Raw genomic sequence first — 16,412 nt, 5'->3', positions numbered from 1 at the left:
TGTAATTTCCACCCCCCGGTTATGCACAAATTAACGTGTGACATGGAAAAGTGTGGAAAGCTAACTATTTCATCGATCGGGCACTTAAAATGGCGATTCTCCCTCGTATGCTATATTTATACCAGGCACTCCCAATAGGCATACCGGGAACCCACTTTGATGACGAAGATGCTTAGATTCCTCTGGTGGGGGGGGGGTAGGGGAGTGGCGGGGGGCGACAGAGGGTAGCTTATAAGCTCCTGATCCAACCGAAGGGAAAGGGAGGGGTCAGCTTGCCTGGGATGCAAACGTACCATAGAGCGGCTCAATTTAGGGCCTTGGTCTCTCACCTGCGTATGGACAAGGACAAGCAGTGGGTAGGAATTGAAAACTACCGCTTCCGCCCGGTCACCCTGGGGGAATGGCTATGGGCACCCATGAGATCGATGCCAAGGGGGATCCGTCTACATAACATCCTGGGCCCGCTACTTGCACTTGCTGTGAAAGGAAGGGAATGAAAGGAGTCACAACTTGGCCTTCCCCGCTGAGCCATATATGGGCACCACCCATTCGGGATGTCATCCGGGGTCATGAACGCTTCCAAGACTGGTTTGAGGCGGGGCTTGAGCAGGTGGGACAGGTCGTCAAGAAGGATGGCTTTCTGGGAATAACTGAACTTGAAGCGGCCCTCGGGCTGGGGATCCTCTCGGTTTTCAAATACTTGCAACTGAAGGGGGCTTTGATGTGAAGTGGGTGGAAACAGAAACTACAGAGAGACTTGACACCTATGGAGCGTATACTTGACACAGCAGCGGGCACTAGGGGACTTATTTCCAAAATGTACCGAGCACTATGAGTTGGGCAAAATCAAGAGGAGATGGGGGGGCAACATGGGGGAAATAGACCCGGACCAATGGGAACGACTTTGCCAGAGCACCTATCGAACGTCAGTAGCCTGCCAATACAAGCAACACGTGCTAAAGTTATTGTATAGGTGGCAATGGGACCCGGCAAGACTGAGGAAGATGTACCCTGGCTCCGACCCCCACTGCTGGAGAAAGTGTGGACTTGTGGCAGACTATTGGCACATGTGGTCGAAGTGTGTCAAGGTGCAACACTACTGGAAGGAGTGCTGGGCTAGGTCAGGGACCTGTGAGATGGACCCACTACTGATCTCGTTTGGGATGGACACAACAGAGGAGAACTGGAGGAGGTTGCTGCATATGCCGCACTTTCTCCTACTGGCGGCAAGGGCTTGCCTGGCTGGGGAGTGGAAAAGGGAAACACTCCAGAGTAAAAAGGAAAGGGCAGCAAAGGCATTGGACCTATACAGGATGGAGAAATTGACGAGGATAATGCACAATAGGTCGCCCACGAAAGCCATCGAGTGGGCACCGTTTTTGGAGAAATATGACCCAGAATACAGGTGGGAGAGGAGGATGATGATGAGGAGGAGCCTGATCCCCTATCACAGAGTTAGGATATTACACCCGGCTCACCGAACTTGAGTGAATGAGCTGTGCGAAGGCACAGAGTAGCGTAGGGGTGCAACCTTGTGGACACTGACTCTGGGACGCCCACCCAGACCTGTGAACCGCCAAAGCATAGGAAAAGAAATGGTTAAAAGAACCCGGAGAGGATGAAAAAGAGCCAACCTTGATACGGCCGGAACATTGTTGGGGATAGGGATGAGGGGGTGGAGGGGGGGCTGTTTTGGGGAGTGGGAGAAAACGCTATAAAATAATGGTATGCATAAATGTGTCGAAGTACGCGGGTTCCCCGCAATGCAATACTGATTTGTGTAAACCAATACAAATGTGATATATATATATATATATATATATATGCGCTTCCGTTGGCATTTGACGCCTCAAAGACTGAGCAAAATGGGTCCAGTGCTTTCCCAGTTGTGCTGGAAGGAATGTGGATCTGGGCCACATGTGGTGGGGGGTGCTCGTTATAGAAACCTTCTGGAAGGAGATCCTGTTGCATTTTAAAGACATCATTAGTTGGTCTCTCTCGTGGAATCGGTCGATAGTGGTGTTGGACAAAGTAGAACCAGAAGGGGGACACCCCATGTCTGGATCAAGGGCATCATTGCTTATCCATTCGCTGCAAGCGGCCAGGCTGACAATCCCGAGCCAGGGGAAAAACCCCAAGGGCCCAGCACCAGCTTACTGGTGGGAAGTGTTGACCATGTTAGCCATGGAGAATATCTATGCCCTTCTGCTGGGGAAGTTTCAGCACTATATGTAGGTGTGGTACTCCTTCATAGATTTTGTGAACAATAGGGAGCAATCATTCTTCAGGCCGCTCCTCTTAAAGCATTTCTCACTGCTGTCAAGTGACAGGGGCTCTAGGCACCGGAGGTGAGATGTCCAAAGGGGACAGAGGCAATGTGTCAATATCATGGGAGGTGGTAGGGACGTGCCCCTCTTAGCTGGCAGGTGGATATGTGCTTAGATTGTCTCGGGGAGATCCTACCCACTTTACTGTGTTGTATTGCCTGGGGTCAGCCATTTCAGATTGGAATGTCAATTGCTAGCATCTCTCCTGGTGTATTGCTTTTTCGATTTTGTGTTTTCTCATTCTCTTGTGTATGGTGTCATAAGCCCGTTTGTTGGGCTATTGGTACGTTGAAAATGCTAAATAAAGCTTATAAAAACAATTAAAAAATAAAATAACTTTTTTTATAAATGCACCCTCCCTTGCATCATAGAGGTGACAAAGCATCACAAGCACACCCTAAGAGCACATGGGAAACAGAACCTAAAGGGCCAGGACTCAAACGGTCAAGAAGGAACTATAGCCCATGTTAAGGCACCGAAATCTTTGGGGAGGAAGGACAGCTCAGGGGCAACACGTTTGTCTTGGAAGCAAGACAACGTAACAGGTTCAAAATCATGTGCTTAGAAACCACTCGTTATTAAGCGCATTATAAAACAACAATTATAATAATAACTGATGGAATAAGAAAGCAAGAGCAAAGGAACCTTTTGGTCACAACCCCTACGAGCCCCAAGCCTAGAAACAGTAATGCCAAAGGAGAATTAAATTAACAATACATGGGAATTTGGGCAGAGTGCCCCAGAGTGCTGGTGTCATTTTCTCACCTGGGGGATGATAGAACCCTCTCCAAGAGGGTTAGCGTCCAATGCTCCATCAACAGAACCGATGTGTGACCCACCTCCATTTCATTATCTCCAGGAAGAATCTGGAGAAGGACCCCTGTCAACCTGGTCTACATGACAAGAGATAACCCGTCAAATCGGTCTGTACAGAGCACACCACATTAATATTATATGAATGGTCCCTAGAAATACCATTATAACCGGAGACATATTTAGTTTCAACCTGCGTCATACAACCAGACTTCTCCTACATGGGGTATTGAAATAACGCCATACTATGGCAGTGTGTCTGTGAGCAGGTAAAATCATGCAGGACAACTCAACTTAAAGAACAGTGCATCCCAGTCACCTGAATTAGAGAAACACTACGTGCGTCAAGTATTGCCTTGGGCTTGAAGCCTACATCGCCCGAGAAGAGTTCAATGCTTCACCAGAATTTGGATCCCCGGGTGATGTACTCTCTCTGGATGGGAGGACGATCCGCTTCAGATCCCGTTATTACGCTTTCCATTTGCCTACCTGCACTGGGACTAACCAGTGTCGTAGTGGCTAAGAGGAAGGTGTCTTCTGCAGAAGCTTTGACAGTGATGATGTTTCTTTTCTATGTTTTTGTATAACCAACTATATGTCTATTTGGTGTTTCATATTCATATCTATATACACCAATAGAGGTCTACACATGCGTTTGAAAAATAAATTGCGTATAGCAGGCCTGGCATAATCACAGTTATCGGCTGGTAGGTGTCATTTTTTTTCTTGTTTGAGTCCAACAGTTCATTGTGCGGGAAGGGCTGGGGGCAGGTAAATCGGAGGTGTTCCTCAACATAGCCAGTTAAAAGCACAACATCCACCTATAGATGTTATGGGGTAGAGTTCAGTAACCACTGGGAAGAGGGACCTTGAAGAAACATTTCTCGGTCCTGCCCACAAACATGTTGACAAGCATTGCTCATGAAGGTCCAGACATATCTACTGCATGGAAAAGCAAGCCAGTGGAGAGAACTTGCTTGCCAGAACAAAAGAGGGACTTAGCCTAGTAGACAAAGTGAGGCGCCCCAATAGATCCTTTAAATCAAAGACAGGATAAAATTCCCTGACCTCACTCACCCACTCATTGCTGGTGAATAATAGAACAGTCAGACGACAGAAATCCACACAGTTACCGGTTGCAAGGTCATTCACAGCCTTTTCTTCACATTTGGAGGTATACTAGCATAGGAAAAGTGACCTCCATACTTGGAAGCATCACAAACCAGAGATACATTTGTACCATTTCCAATTTTAAGGGAGAATGCCCAAGGTGCCCTGGTGTAACGTTAAGTACACTTGTCTGTTCTTCCTAACGCAGAAGCCTGGGTAAAACGCATAACAGCCAATCAACTGCCAATACCCACTCTCCCAGGGAAAGGGAGGGGAGGGCAAAAGGGGTGCATCTTGCCAGCTCCCCAACTAGAAGGGAGAGGAAAGGCGGCAAAACATACTACGCGCCAAGGACCTGACCCAGGTATAAGTAAAGTAATGCGAGGCAGCTGCCAACCAAATATGCCCAGCCGCCAGCATCTCTGCCTCAAAATCATCTGGTAGCAAGGAGGCCACAACTTAACCAGACTAAAGTGCATCCGGGAATCATAGAATCCCAGCCAAGAACATTGAAGATCAAAACCCAGGCCCTCCCAAGCGTGACATGCACAGCACCGGTATGTTCAATAAGGGAGTGATTCCTATGTAACACCTTACTCTTTGGTAATGAGACAAGTAAAGAGGGACGACAGGGTAAAAAAAGGTTTTGAAAATGATCATTCTACTACAGCCACAAGTGAACAACATCTTTCCAGGTGCTGCATGTCTTGTATGTGCAATAGCCCCAACGTCCTACTGCGCCACTTATATTAAAAAAAAATAAAATAAAAAAAAAATAACAAAACAATGCCACTCCCTTCTTCACTCTGGGAATCATCCACTACAGAAATAACTCCTTAGTATTATGGCAGGTCACATGGGAAGTGGGGAGGGCTAGGTAGAAAGGGTTTGGACAAGGGTAAAGACATGTAAAAGGGACAACACAGAAAAAGAAGAATGAAGGGGAGGCACTCAAAACATACCTACCTGCAAGATCCTACCTGGTTTTGACAGCAGTGCCAAATCAGGTGACAAGTAACCACCTGAGGGCAACCTCTACGCACATATAGCAGGCCAGGCTCCAGGAATCTTGGTGGGCCAATTTTGTGATAAGGGGAGCCAAAATTCAAATGGGGTTGGGTCTATGAACACCCTAAATAAAGTGCTGGCGTCGATCCAGATTTCATAATAAAAATAAATAAATAAATAAATAAACAGAGCAAAAGGAGAAGCACGGAAAACAGTGTTGCTAAATAATTCTACCTTTCTTCCCTTCCCACCTGCTCCTCCCTTCATACTATGTCCTATCCTTCTCCCCCTTTCACCCCCAGCCACCTTCCTTCAGCTCCCCTAATCACCATTCCCATTTACCTCCACTCCGACCAGCCCCCAGCATGTCTTTCTTAGCCTGGCTGGGGAACAGAGGGTGATGCATCCTCCACCTCCTCTAAGGGCTGAGCAGTGAGGCTGTAAAGACTGGAGGGGGGTTTCTGTACTCTCTGCCCTCTATACGGTAGAGAAGAGGCACAGAGGACCCCAGCCAAGATTCTCTATAGGGTAGCGCAGGTCGAGCAATCAAGGCCTAGCTTCTCACGAAGAGATGCAGGCTGGTTCTTAAGTACAGTGTAGTCCCCAAGCACCCACAAAGGAATGTCCGCACACTGTATTAGTTAAAACACAGTCTTTATATAATTAAGGTTCAAGGTTATATACACACACTCACAATAACTCACTTTGTGCTCAGTTAATCTACAATGGCAAATATATACAGTTCTAAGTGGTACCACAATTATTATCAGATTTAATTAAAGTTCATCAACTGTACTCTGGTCAAATTTCACACAAATCAATTAATAAAAAGGTACCCAACAATAGACATAGGAGGAAAGCAGTTGGTTAGAAAATTTGGCCATTGCTGCAAAACCCTAGGGCAGGTGAGTTGCGCCCCCCCCAGCACCCCAGCACCCCATAGCAGGCCAAAAAAATATATGTGCGTGCTTTTAAAAGCACGTGGCGGGAGGCTGTAGCGAGCTCTCACCCACGGCCTTGCCGTTTCCTGGGACCTCCTTTACCCCGCCTTTCAGACCTCTCTCCGGCCCCGATTGGTACTCTGCAACCTCATTAAGGACACCCCAGGGCAGCCCTCTGCCCGACAGCCCCTACGGCCAAGGGCCCCAGGGCAAAGGGCGGCTCCCACAGAGGCGGCTCCAGAAAGAGAATTACAACACGCATACTTAAAGAGATTAGTGACCACCAACCTAAATACATTCTTGGCTTCATCATAAATGGTGCACAGCACTACGTACCAACATACTGCTATGTTAGGTTACGTGGCATGTTACATGGCATTTATATAGCGCTTTACATATCATTGGTAGGTCCGCAAAGCCAATATTAACTGACCTATAGACAGGTGCAATAATTGTTAGCCGGCGCCGTATATAGTTAGAATTGTGAATGTTAGCATGTGCCACACTTAAATCTGACATTCACCTGCGCGGTATAGGTTTAAAAATAGGTTTAAAAATGTTAGATACTCTGAAAGTTCTAATCTCCTCAGAACTCCCCTTCTCTATCCTCTCATCACTCCTAGCTCCCGGATTGATCCTGCTCTCCTGCTGTCCCTTCACTCCATCTTTCGGAATCCTTGCATCTCTCCTTCCTCATCTGCCCTAGCTCAGGCTCCAATCTCGCATCTAGATAGAAATATGACTGATGGCATATGCCACACTTGGCTGGAATGCTCAACCTAGCCTGTGTCGCATCTACATAGAAATATTACTGTTGGCATATGCCACACTTAAATGGAATCCTTAAGCTTAGCCTGCGCCACATCTAGATAGAAATGTGATTCAATGATTGACATGCGATTCACCGAGCCTGGACCAAGCGTACAATCACAGCCAAGTCACTAACAATCTGACCCCTCTGCATACACCTCTCAAACTCTAAACAAACACAACCACAACTCTATAGCACAACATACCGCACAAACTTCACTACACTGCAACAACAAAACACAGACTCGCACAACAGTACACAACGGCTACCGAATGGAAAGCACCCCAAGCCCAGCCAACAGACCCACCGGGCTGAGACCGCCAACAGCACATCACGGCTCCCTTGCAATTTTCCAGCTTATTCCTGCTAACTCACTCCCATCCTTCCCTTTTTTTTTTTCCAGAGCGCCAGGGGACCACTCAGGTGGTGATAATGGTAAAGGATATTTGTACCGCGCACTAACAGAATACTGGCCCCTACCACTAGACAATGCTCTGTGCGGAGATCCCCCCCACGTGGGCAACCAGTAAAATAAAGGTATGCTACAAGCCCAGTCCATATATTGTTCAATGAGTCTTATTTCCTTCTACAATGTTTCTACCACCCCAATGTACCTGGAATAGCAGAGTTCGACGACGGGTCGTCGACGGTTCCTTCTTGAGCGACTCCCTTTAAAGCAGGAGCCACACACAGATCGTCGAGATCCTACCAAGAAAGGGTGAACAACGGTGGGGAGGTGGCAGCTCCGGTCCTGGCGGTGCTCCTCGACGACGAGTCAATGACGTCCTGCAAGGAAGAGGCGTGCGGGGCACCTCGATGTCGATAGTTCACGACCATAAAGAGTTTGTGAAGAACTTTGGGCCAGCAAGGGCGTCGAGTCATCTGGCTTCTCTACGGTCTTTGGGTGGTGGGAAACCCACCGGCGGATGCTCCTCGGATGGCCTTCTCTGGTGGAATAAGGCGGTCGGCGGTGCGGACGAGCGCGTCCGGGAATCAAATGTCTTAATCAATGGAGCGTTGCGGCTCCAGTCGTCGACGGCACGGTGTCAAGCAGTCCCCGCTTCTGGGCAACAAACTTAGACAGGCCTCCGGCGGTTATAGCAACCCTGGTCGACAACGGTGGACAGAATGTCCGGTGCTTCTCTTTGTTCTCCGCGGCGGTCCCTGTCTCCGGTCGGCAGCCTGTCGAGGGTCTGACTTCCAGGGAGCTTCGGCGAAGGTTAACAGTGCACAATGGTCCCTTGTAGCTCGGGAAGAGGGTGCCTAACCAGGTCCTCTCTGGGTCAGTTCTTGAAGACACGGCAGCTTTCAGATTGATGAAGTAAAGCAGCAGCACTCTCTTCCAGCAGGGCTTCAAGGTTAAACTTCAGTTTCAATGTCAGCTTCTGACCAGCGTCAGTTACGATTCCAGTTTCAACTTCAGCTTCTGAACGATTTCGTTGTCTTGATCTCCCATTCATTCTGCTGGGTCACACTCAGGCAACCAATCACTCAGAAGGGCATTCAGTAGTCAGCCAATCAGGCATACAGTGCATTCAGGCCATTCAGGCCATTCTTCTCCATCCAGACAATCACAACAGAGACTGTGGATTCGGACAAGTACCATGCCATTCAATACTACACACTGCATGCATACCAGTTTTGGGGAGGGCTGCCTCAGTCATTGTGTCAAACACCGCATACTAGACATCCACAACACAGAATGCATATTCGTCACATACTCCATTCACCAAGGTCCCACCCACAACATACGGTCGTTGGGAAGGTTCCAGCCAGTCTGGTTGGCACTTCCCCACACTACCATATATGGAACCTCCACTCAACAGCCAGTCAGGGGGAAGGGACAGAGTCGGGCTTCCCGGGACTCTGGGAAAACCAAGGTACCAGGTGATGGAAGGCAAGAGGCCCCGGGGGCAATCTGGTTTTCATCAGGAATCTACTGATTCCAATGACAGGGCCTGGGTATCCCAAAATGGAGGATACTCACAGCACCTGTCAAATTCAGCATGGAGCTGCCACCAGCCCATACCCTGCTCTGTGGGCCACACACAGGTGCCCAAAAACATACACTAGGGGCACAGGGTTGTACCCTCACCCATGGGTGCCAAAAGGGTATCCCATGGGTTTGTACACCAAACCAAAAGAGAGAGCTGCACCGCCAGGAGTCCCTCATGAACTCTTGCGTGGAAAACACGACATAAGACACGATAAAAAGCAGCAAAGGACAAGGATACAGAGGACCTGACTCTCTGATGCATTTCAAGCATCACAGCGGCCCCCAGTCTTTGTACCATCTCAGATGATGGTGTTCGCCCAAAAATGCCTTCCTGAACACTGTGGCTATCCCAAGAGGAGGTGCTTATGGTCCCTCCATCTTATGTGAAAGATGACCCCACCCTCCCCAGAATACTAAAGTAAGGAATAGGAGATTGTGTTCCTTGGAAAAGTACATAGCATTTTTGCAGCATATTTTAATTGAGTTTAGGGTGTGAGGGACTGCTAGCATGTAGGAGAGAGTGCTACAGCTGGGAGAGCTGCTTGAGGAAGCAGACTGTCCAGTTTGAGGGGTTTCTGTCCTCCTGGTATCACTCCTGGTGGGGTGGGGTGTGGCAGGGAGGAGAGGGCATTGCTCCCCTGCACATCATGGTTTGTTACATACCGGTTATTATGACTTTGTTTGATGTGTTTACTTTGATTTGCTATTGAATAACACAGATTTGTTCAATAAATGCCTGATATTTTTTTAAGAAAGATGTGTGTTCTTGGCGGGTTCCAATGCTTGTGCTGCCCATCTATTAAACCATGAGTGGGGCGTTTGCAATAGCTTATAATGCAAAATGAATTACTTCTAGGGGCACCTAATTTTAGCAGGTACAACATAGTGAAATTAAATGATGTGTACAGGATCACACACTTTGGTTGAGTGGTAAAGCCAGAATTTAAGTCTTGCCTGAAATTTAGATACTTGACCATGCATCTTCCAAGCTCAACTTGGTACAAATATGTGTTGGAGTTTGGTTTTGAATACCTACAATAATACTTAATTTCATACAGATTACTTTAAAAATGCACAAGTCAAATGAAAAATCAACCCGACAATGTATTCATCATTGTAGAAATGTGTTGCTGAAAAGAGTAAGGTGGGCATTTTGTTTTGAATCCTAAATTGCACAAGAAGGGACCACTCCTGTTTGCACTTTTTGCAAAAGGGGCAATTCATTAATTGTAATTGTTTCAACCAAGTACTGGAAAAGTAAAGTGTAAAACACAGGCGAAAATCACCTTTGCTCTTTACATTTCCACTACGTGTCTGGATAAGTGTAAATCACTTCCACAATTAATGATTGTGGGCACCTACCACAATGGATTCCTTTGGAATCTGCCTGCTTTTACCAGGTGTAAATGTCAGATGGACCCCAGAGGAATCCATTGGTTTTCTGCCAACATAACCAACATAAAAATACATGCTGGTGAAAAACCAATCTGATTTGGCAGGGGGACCTCTGGTCTCCAACCTCACATGCCAAATCATACAGGTCATAAAAAGTGGAGCTAAATGCATTTATCACCACTTCTTGCACTCTGCTTGGGTTGGAAAATGACCCCCTATGATTGTAGCATTGTTTCCCCCATCCTGAATAGAAGCATATAGGCTCCAGCATAGACATTAATGAGAATTTACAAAAAATCTCATACAGACACAAAGCGAAATGAAATGCATGACAAGATCAATGTTTCACACTGCTTGTTCTGTATCCTAAACACCCAACAATAACACTTAAATAGCTTGTTAAAACCCTATATAATGTAAAGAAAAGGTGCCATAGCAATGGTCACTACCTGTTACCTGTTCTCATCTCCAATTACTTTCTGTTAATCACTTCCTTTTGTAAATAAGTTGCCTCTGAGACACGTTAAAAATATACAACCTCAGTGGGAGGGCCTGTGCAGCCCTGGATGTTTGTATTTGCGGGGGGAAGAGGCAGAGCAGCAGTGTATGGGCATTTGTCCGAGGTCCAAATGTTAAACCCACCTCCAAATGTACTCTTTAAGAAATATTTAAATACTGTTTTTTATATGAAATGCTCTTCTCTCGTGTTATTTTAAATGTGCTCTTTAAGGGTTTCCGGCACTGCCTAAACACCCAGCACCCATGATTTACATGATACTTGCCAAACAAGACCCACAATGCACATGACATATTCTGTTGGAATGCAAACTCTTAAGTTACTCAAACAGTATGAGCTTATCAAGTCAGTACTTACTTTGAATCATGAAACGCTGTGGCAGACTAGCCCAAGCTTCCACACAGACAAAGATACCTTCTTTTTAGGTAGGAGCCCCACTGTTAAGTATGCATGAGAAGATATGAACCTGGTCCATACTTGTCATCCTAGCCTTATCATTTTCAGGTAGGGTAGAGCCTTGTTGGACCAACTCAGTGAGGTGCATCTTCATTACCTAGGCGTAGCAAGCAACGCACTCACATTTGGGCATATACATGTTCACTTTGGGAGACAAACCGAAACCAACATGCATTGACAAAGCAAATAGCTTGGGCTTGATTAGGAATTTGCCAGGAACTGCCATAAGGGTACCAACTGGCCATAAGATGGGAACAGTTGGAAAATGGTGCGGGTACTTGGACATATGATGGCATTGCCTAGCAAATGTCTAATACCTATACACAAGCAAAAACTGTTGGCTTTGCGATTGCTTGTTTAAGACAGTACTTCAGGCAGAGGCATTGACAAAGATATTGCTTATAAAATCAACTGGTTGATATTTTTATCAGCCCAGGAGCTCATTTGCAGTGGCAACTAAGTAATTAAACACTAAAAGAAAGCTTACATACAACACTGGCAGGCCCTATATTAGCAACACATTTGGTGTTACTTTGTGATAGGGCTTGCTCAAAGAGTTCCAGAAAGGTTACTTTTGGTGGCAAGAGGCAGGTAGTGGTAGTAATGCCATGGACTCTAACATAGCCATGTCTAGTCATTGGGTGGATAAATGACCAAATACACCCATAGGATGTGTGTTTCTCGTTACATTGTATCTCCATCCCATCTGTGTTCCGCTGCATGAGTTCTGTCTTGAACCTAATAGGAAAAAGTCTGAATCAATTATAACCACCAGCATTGCACTGGCCAGCCTTCTTTACCATCGCTTAAATCAGTCTTGGCCTATTCACCAATGCGAGAAGCCCTTCCCAAACTGCTAGACGGCAGGGCCTAAAAATACATGTGGTTGCTGTGTTCCAGTGCAGAGGGGTCATGGCCTAGCAACTGAGATTGGACTGCACCTTTTGATGGCAGCACCAAGAGTAATTTGCTAATGGCTTATCCCCTTCTGTAATGACATGAACGTTGCGCAGAGCAACAGTGCTGGTAATGTTTAATTCAAAGCCTTACATCTATCACTTTTTATTTTACTACACTCCAGAATTACATTTGTGTTACTATGAACCTTATCTTTTTACTTTTACTCAAATAGTTAACCCAGCAGAATAAATACTTTGAATGTAATTTGTAAGGTCCCCCAGTCAGATGACGCACCTTCTTCACAAATCTGTGTTCAAGCAACATGATCCGTCATTTATTGTTTGATATAACCATTTTATTAAGCATGATGCGAAAAACTGCTATATTCCCACAAAAAAGATAAACATGCTTTAAATTACAGAGAGCAAAACTGTGATTTTAGGTTTGAGAAAATAGTTGTAGGCAGCCAGCTTGAACAAGTATGCACTTATAGGTGTTAATGGCCCACCATCTCCCTGGTCATTCCATAGCTGTGAGGCATACATCATTGTCTTGGGAATTAAAACAAATCCTGGCCGACCTCCTCCAGTTCAGCCTCTCAGAATGATTTCTCGGAGGTTGCTGCTGCATGTGCAGAGTGAAATCCACACCATATTCCCTCAGGTCCCCCTGGCATGGCCTACTTTCTAGGGGGGGCTGGCCGCCCTGGGCTACCTGCTAGAGCCAGGACATTAAAAATCGAATGGTGTGCAGGGGATTCAGGCTGATAAATGTACATGGTGCGGCAGCGGGACATCACAGCGGCCAAGGCACCAGCAGGGGAAGCCGCCGAGCAGCCGGACACCGGCAGGGGAAGACAGTAAAGAGAAATGCGCCGCTCCAGGAGTGTAGAAGGGAGAAGACAGCAGAGCCTGCGTGGCATCTGCAGGGGATAGGGATTTGGCAGTCCATGCTGGATACCTACAGAATAACACAGCAGAGCAATTCAGGTATCTACACCGGCAAGGGGGAGACAGCAGAGCAACCGGCACACCTGCAGGGACGACAGCAGAGCCTGTGGGACACCTAGGTGTGGGGAGAGAGCAGACGCTGCGGGGCAGGGAGCAGCAGAAATGCCAGGGCATGACAAGAAACCCACACAACATCTGCTCGGGGCAGCGGCAGAGAAGCCCCGAATTCTGCAGGGGACAGAGAACCCAACAACATCTGCATGGGGAGCCCAGGAGAGCGGTGCATGTACAGCAACTTACATGAGAGTAGGCTTGCTAAGGCATAGACTGAATAGCTAGCCTTGCATAGGATTTAAGATTATGAAGGCCCAGCGTAGTGACTGAGACGTAATGTTAGGTTGTAAATGGTCGTATTTGTATTTCTTTGACACAAATCTAGCTTTAGGTCACGTATGTAACAGAGTGCGGCCATTTAAGGGTTAAGTCCAAGACATCAATAGGATTATAAATCCCTGTGCTGCACAGTTAAGATTATTAGGGACCTGGACCCATGATCACCTGAAAACAACCATTAAGGGGCTGCGCTAATCCCTTATCCTGGCACTCACAGTGCCAGAAATCCTGAAATTCTTTGTACGATTGATCCAAAAATGCAGTTGCACTTGCATGCAACAGCCTACACAAGTTTCGACTACTCAGGTCATCAACAGAAATATACTTACTCGTTTCGTGATGGCCTGATGACCCGAGTGGTCGAAACACGTGTAGGCTGTTGCATATCTCAATAAAATGCATCTGAATTTTGGTTTCAACCATATCAAGAATTGCAGGATTGCTTTCATCTATAATTTTGTAATGGCACTGTGAGCGCCAGGAAAAGGGATTAGCACAGCCTTGTGTCAAAAGCTTTAGGACTCAGAGTGTGGTTCCTTGTTACAAGCAACAATTAGAAATGACTAAAGCATAAAGACCTAGTTGGGTAGCAAGGCTAGGTATTGCAAAGGGAATTAAGGTTATTACTTGTCGGAAATGAGTTTGAACGATGAGGACAGTGGGAAGGTATAATACTCCAACCATCCTCAGCTCGTGTTCTCCCACAGGTGTAACGAAGCTCTTTGATGAGAGATGGGGCCCCACTGGTTAGGCGTTTTTTTGTGAAGTGGAGGCCTCTTTGATGCAGAGCATCTTTAGGTGGTAGGGTCCTTCTGAACTAAGGTGGAGAGATCATTGCTTTATGTACCATTTCGGCAGTCAGAAGGCGGAACTTGCTGCTAGTGGGCGGTGCTCGCTGGAGTCGGTAGGAGGTTCAACTGCAGGGTGATCTGGGGAGACCTGTTTAGGGGGGGCGCTCCTTGGTCAATCAAATCTGATTGGTAGGTTCTCTTAAGGGTGTGCGCTTTGAATGGGGGCTATCAGTTCGATCGCTGAGTGCAGTAATGCGGTTCGGCTTTGGGAGGAAACATTGTGTATTAGTCGGAGTAATAGGCCGGTCCTTACTTGCCCAGCTCCTCGTACAACTGGTAATCGTCGGTGAAGCGGGTGCAGGTGGCGGGGGCAGCCATAGCGGAGACCGGGAAGCGGATCTCACTCAATCTCTCATATGCTGTAGCCCGGCTTCAGTCCTGTCCGTGATCTCTTTGGTTGGAATGGGTGACGATTCTCTGTACCGAATGCAAGACTCACGCACTGTCACTGCCGTCAAGAGGAGGAAAGAGCCCTGGAGCACCGCGAGATCTGCCGGGAGCCGCCTTCACTGCGGGGAGAGGCGGAGCCAAGGTGGGGCTTTGAAAGTAAACGCCCAGTGACGAAGAACAGAAAGCTTGCAGGAGCCGCATGACAGTAACTCAAGTGAGATGAAGCCTTTGGGAGTTTTACGTGCGAAGGGAGGAGGAGCCTTAAAGGTGAAGAGTCACTGACAGGGAAAAAAATGGGGCTAGCTGAAGGAAGGAGGTGCAAGAATGGATAATGGAAGGTACTGAGCCAGGGGAGGAGTCAGATAGAATAGTTAAGGAGAGGCGGTGCTTGGTAACACGAAAAGGTTAAAGGTGCAGGAAACATAGCCCCCATTTGAAATCTCTGCGCCCGAAGTAAAAGGGGTAGACAAGGGGTGTTACTGTAATCCTATGAGATTTAATTGACTGTGAATGTTACCTAGCTTCAAAGCCCGCAACTCTGTCGCCGTATTGTATGCATCCATTTCAGGTTTTGCAACAAACTTCTTTACTGAACTGCCAGCAGCAAATATTAAACGTCGTAACTTTGATTTAAAAAAAAAAAACGCACCCGGTAGATGACCGAAGTGATCCTAGCTGTGATGCAAACTCAGGATCACTTGCTCTTCTTTGAAATTATGTGTTCTTGAATGAATCAGTGTAGTTACACCAATGTTGATTTTAAAACTTTCTTCATCCCTGTGAGAAGGGTATTAAAAGTTATTGCCTAAAATTAAGTGAAATCCGAAATTGAGAAGGGAGTGTAAATGATAAAGTCTCCTCCGTTGTCATTTTAATGCACAGCCCCCTACGAAAATCGCAATTTTAGGTCAGTACACAGAGGCTCAATTTTGCACGTTTAAAGCACGTTCACTACCGTCTGCGAAGCATGTATGACAGATTTGAATAGGGTCTGACTGTGCCATAAAATTTCTCGGGCACCAATGAAAAATGGCCCACATTTGGAAATGGCTCTTAATTCCTTTTGTGACACTGTTTGAATAGTACCCAAGGGCGAGTTTTTTGATAAAATGTGATGCAAATGGTGCATTTTAAAGAATATTATTCAGCAAAACTGGTCAAAACGATTAGCAGCATAGTGAATGTGGTGCTGCCCCCTTAAGGGATGCGCACGCGGAAGCATGACGTTGCACAACCACGTGCATTATAAATAAAGGAGGCGTTCCCGGCCACGGTAGTGCGACCGGGGAGCCCAAGCTAAACAGACGTGTGTGCCTACATGTGTCTGTGGGGTTGGGGGCTCACGGGAACTGTCGAACAGGTCATGGAGAGACCCCCAACAGTGGCAACGAGGTTGGTGCGTTGCCCGGGCACGGCGGTGATGTGATTTTCAATTTTTGATCCGGATCGGATTACTGCATGAAATTCGATCCACGCTGAAGGCCGGGCAGATGCCTCGCGGCTAGCGGCCATTTTGAATCCTAGGCAGGGGATACTCATGAGGCTCCGGTAGGG

General features: G+C 46.9%; 1 protein-coding gene across 26 annotated transcripts in view; it reads right to left on the bottom strand.

Annotated features, from left to right (window-relative positions):
* The window catches only part of CAMK2G (calcium/calmodulin dependent protein kinase II gamma), a 2,374,050-nt gene extending 2,359,090 nt beyond the window's left edge, over window positions 1–14,960 (bottom strand). For 24 of the 26 annotated variants that reach the window (XM_069610673.1, XM_069610651.1, XM_069610671.1 and 21 more), the window contains exon 1: window positions 14,722–14,933. In XM_069610673.1, the coding sequence (XP_069466774.1) occupies window positions 14,722–14,786 (65 nt within the window). In that variant the 5' untranslated portion in view covers window positions 14,787–14,933. Of the gene's footprint in view, window positions 1–14,721 lie in introns of all 26 variants that reach the window. The other 2 variants (XM_069610663.1, XM_069610670.1) reach the window with 2 other exon arrangements.
* Between the last annotated feature and the right edge of the window lie 1,452 nt (window positions 14,961–16,412).

The sequence above is a fragment of the Ambystoma mexicanum genome, chromosome 8 (assembly GCF_040938575.1).
Source record: "Ambystoma mexicanum isolate Mex_15411 chromosome 8, UKY_AmexF1_1, whole genome shotgun sequence".
NCBI classification, from domain to species: domain Eukaryota; kingdom Metazoa; phylum Chordata; class Amphibia; order Caudata; family Ambystomatidae; genus Ambystoma; species Ambystoma mexicanum.
Note: the sequence above shows the minus strand (reverse complement) of the source record. Positions and strands in the feature narration are given on the sequence as shown.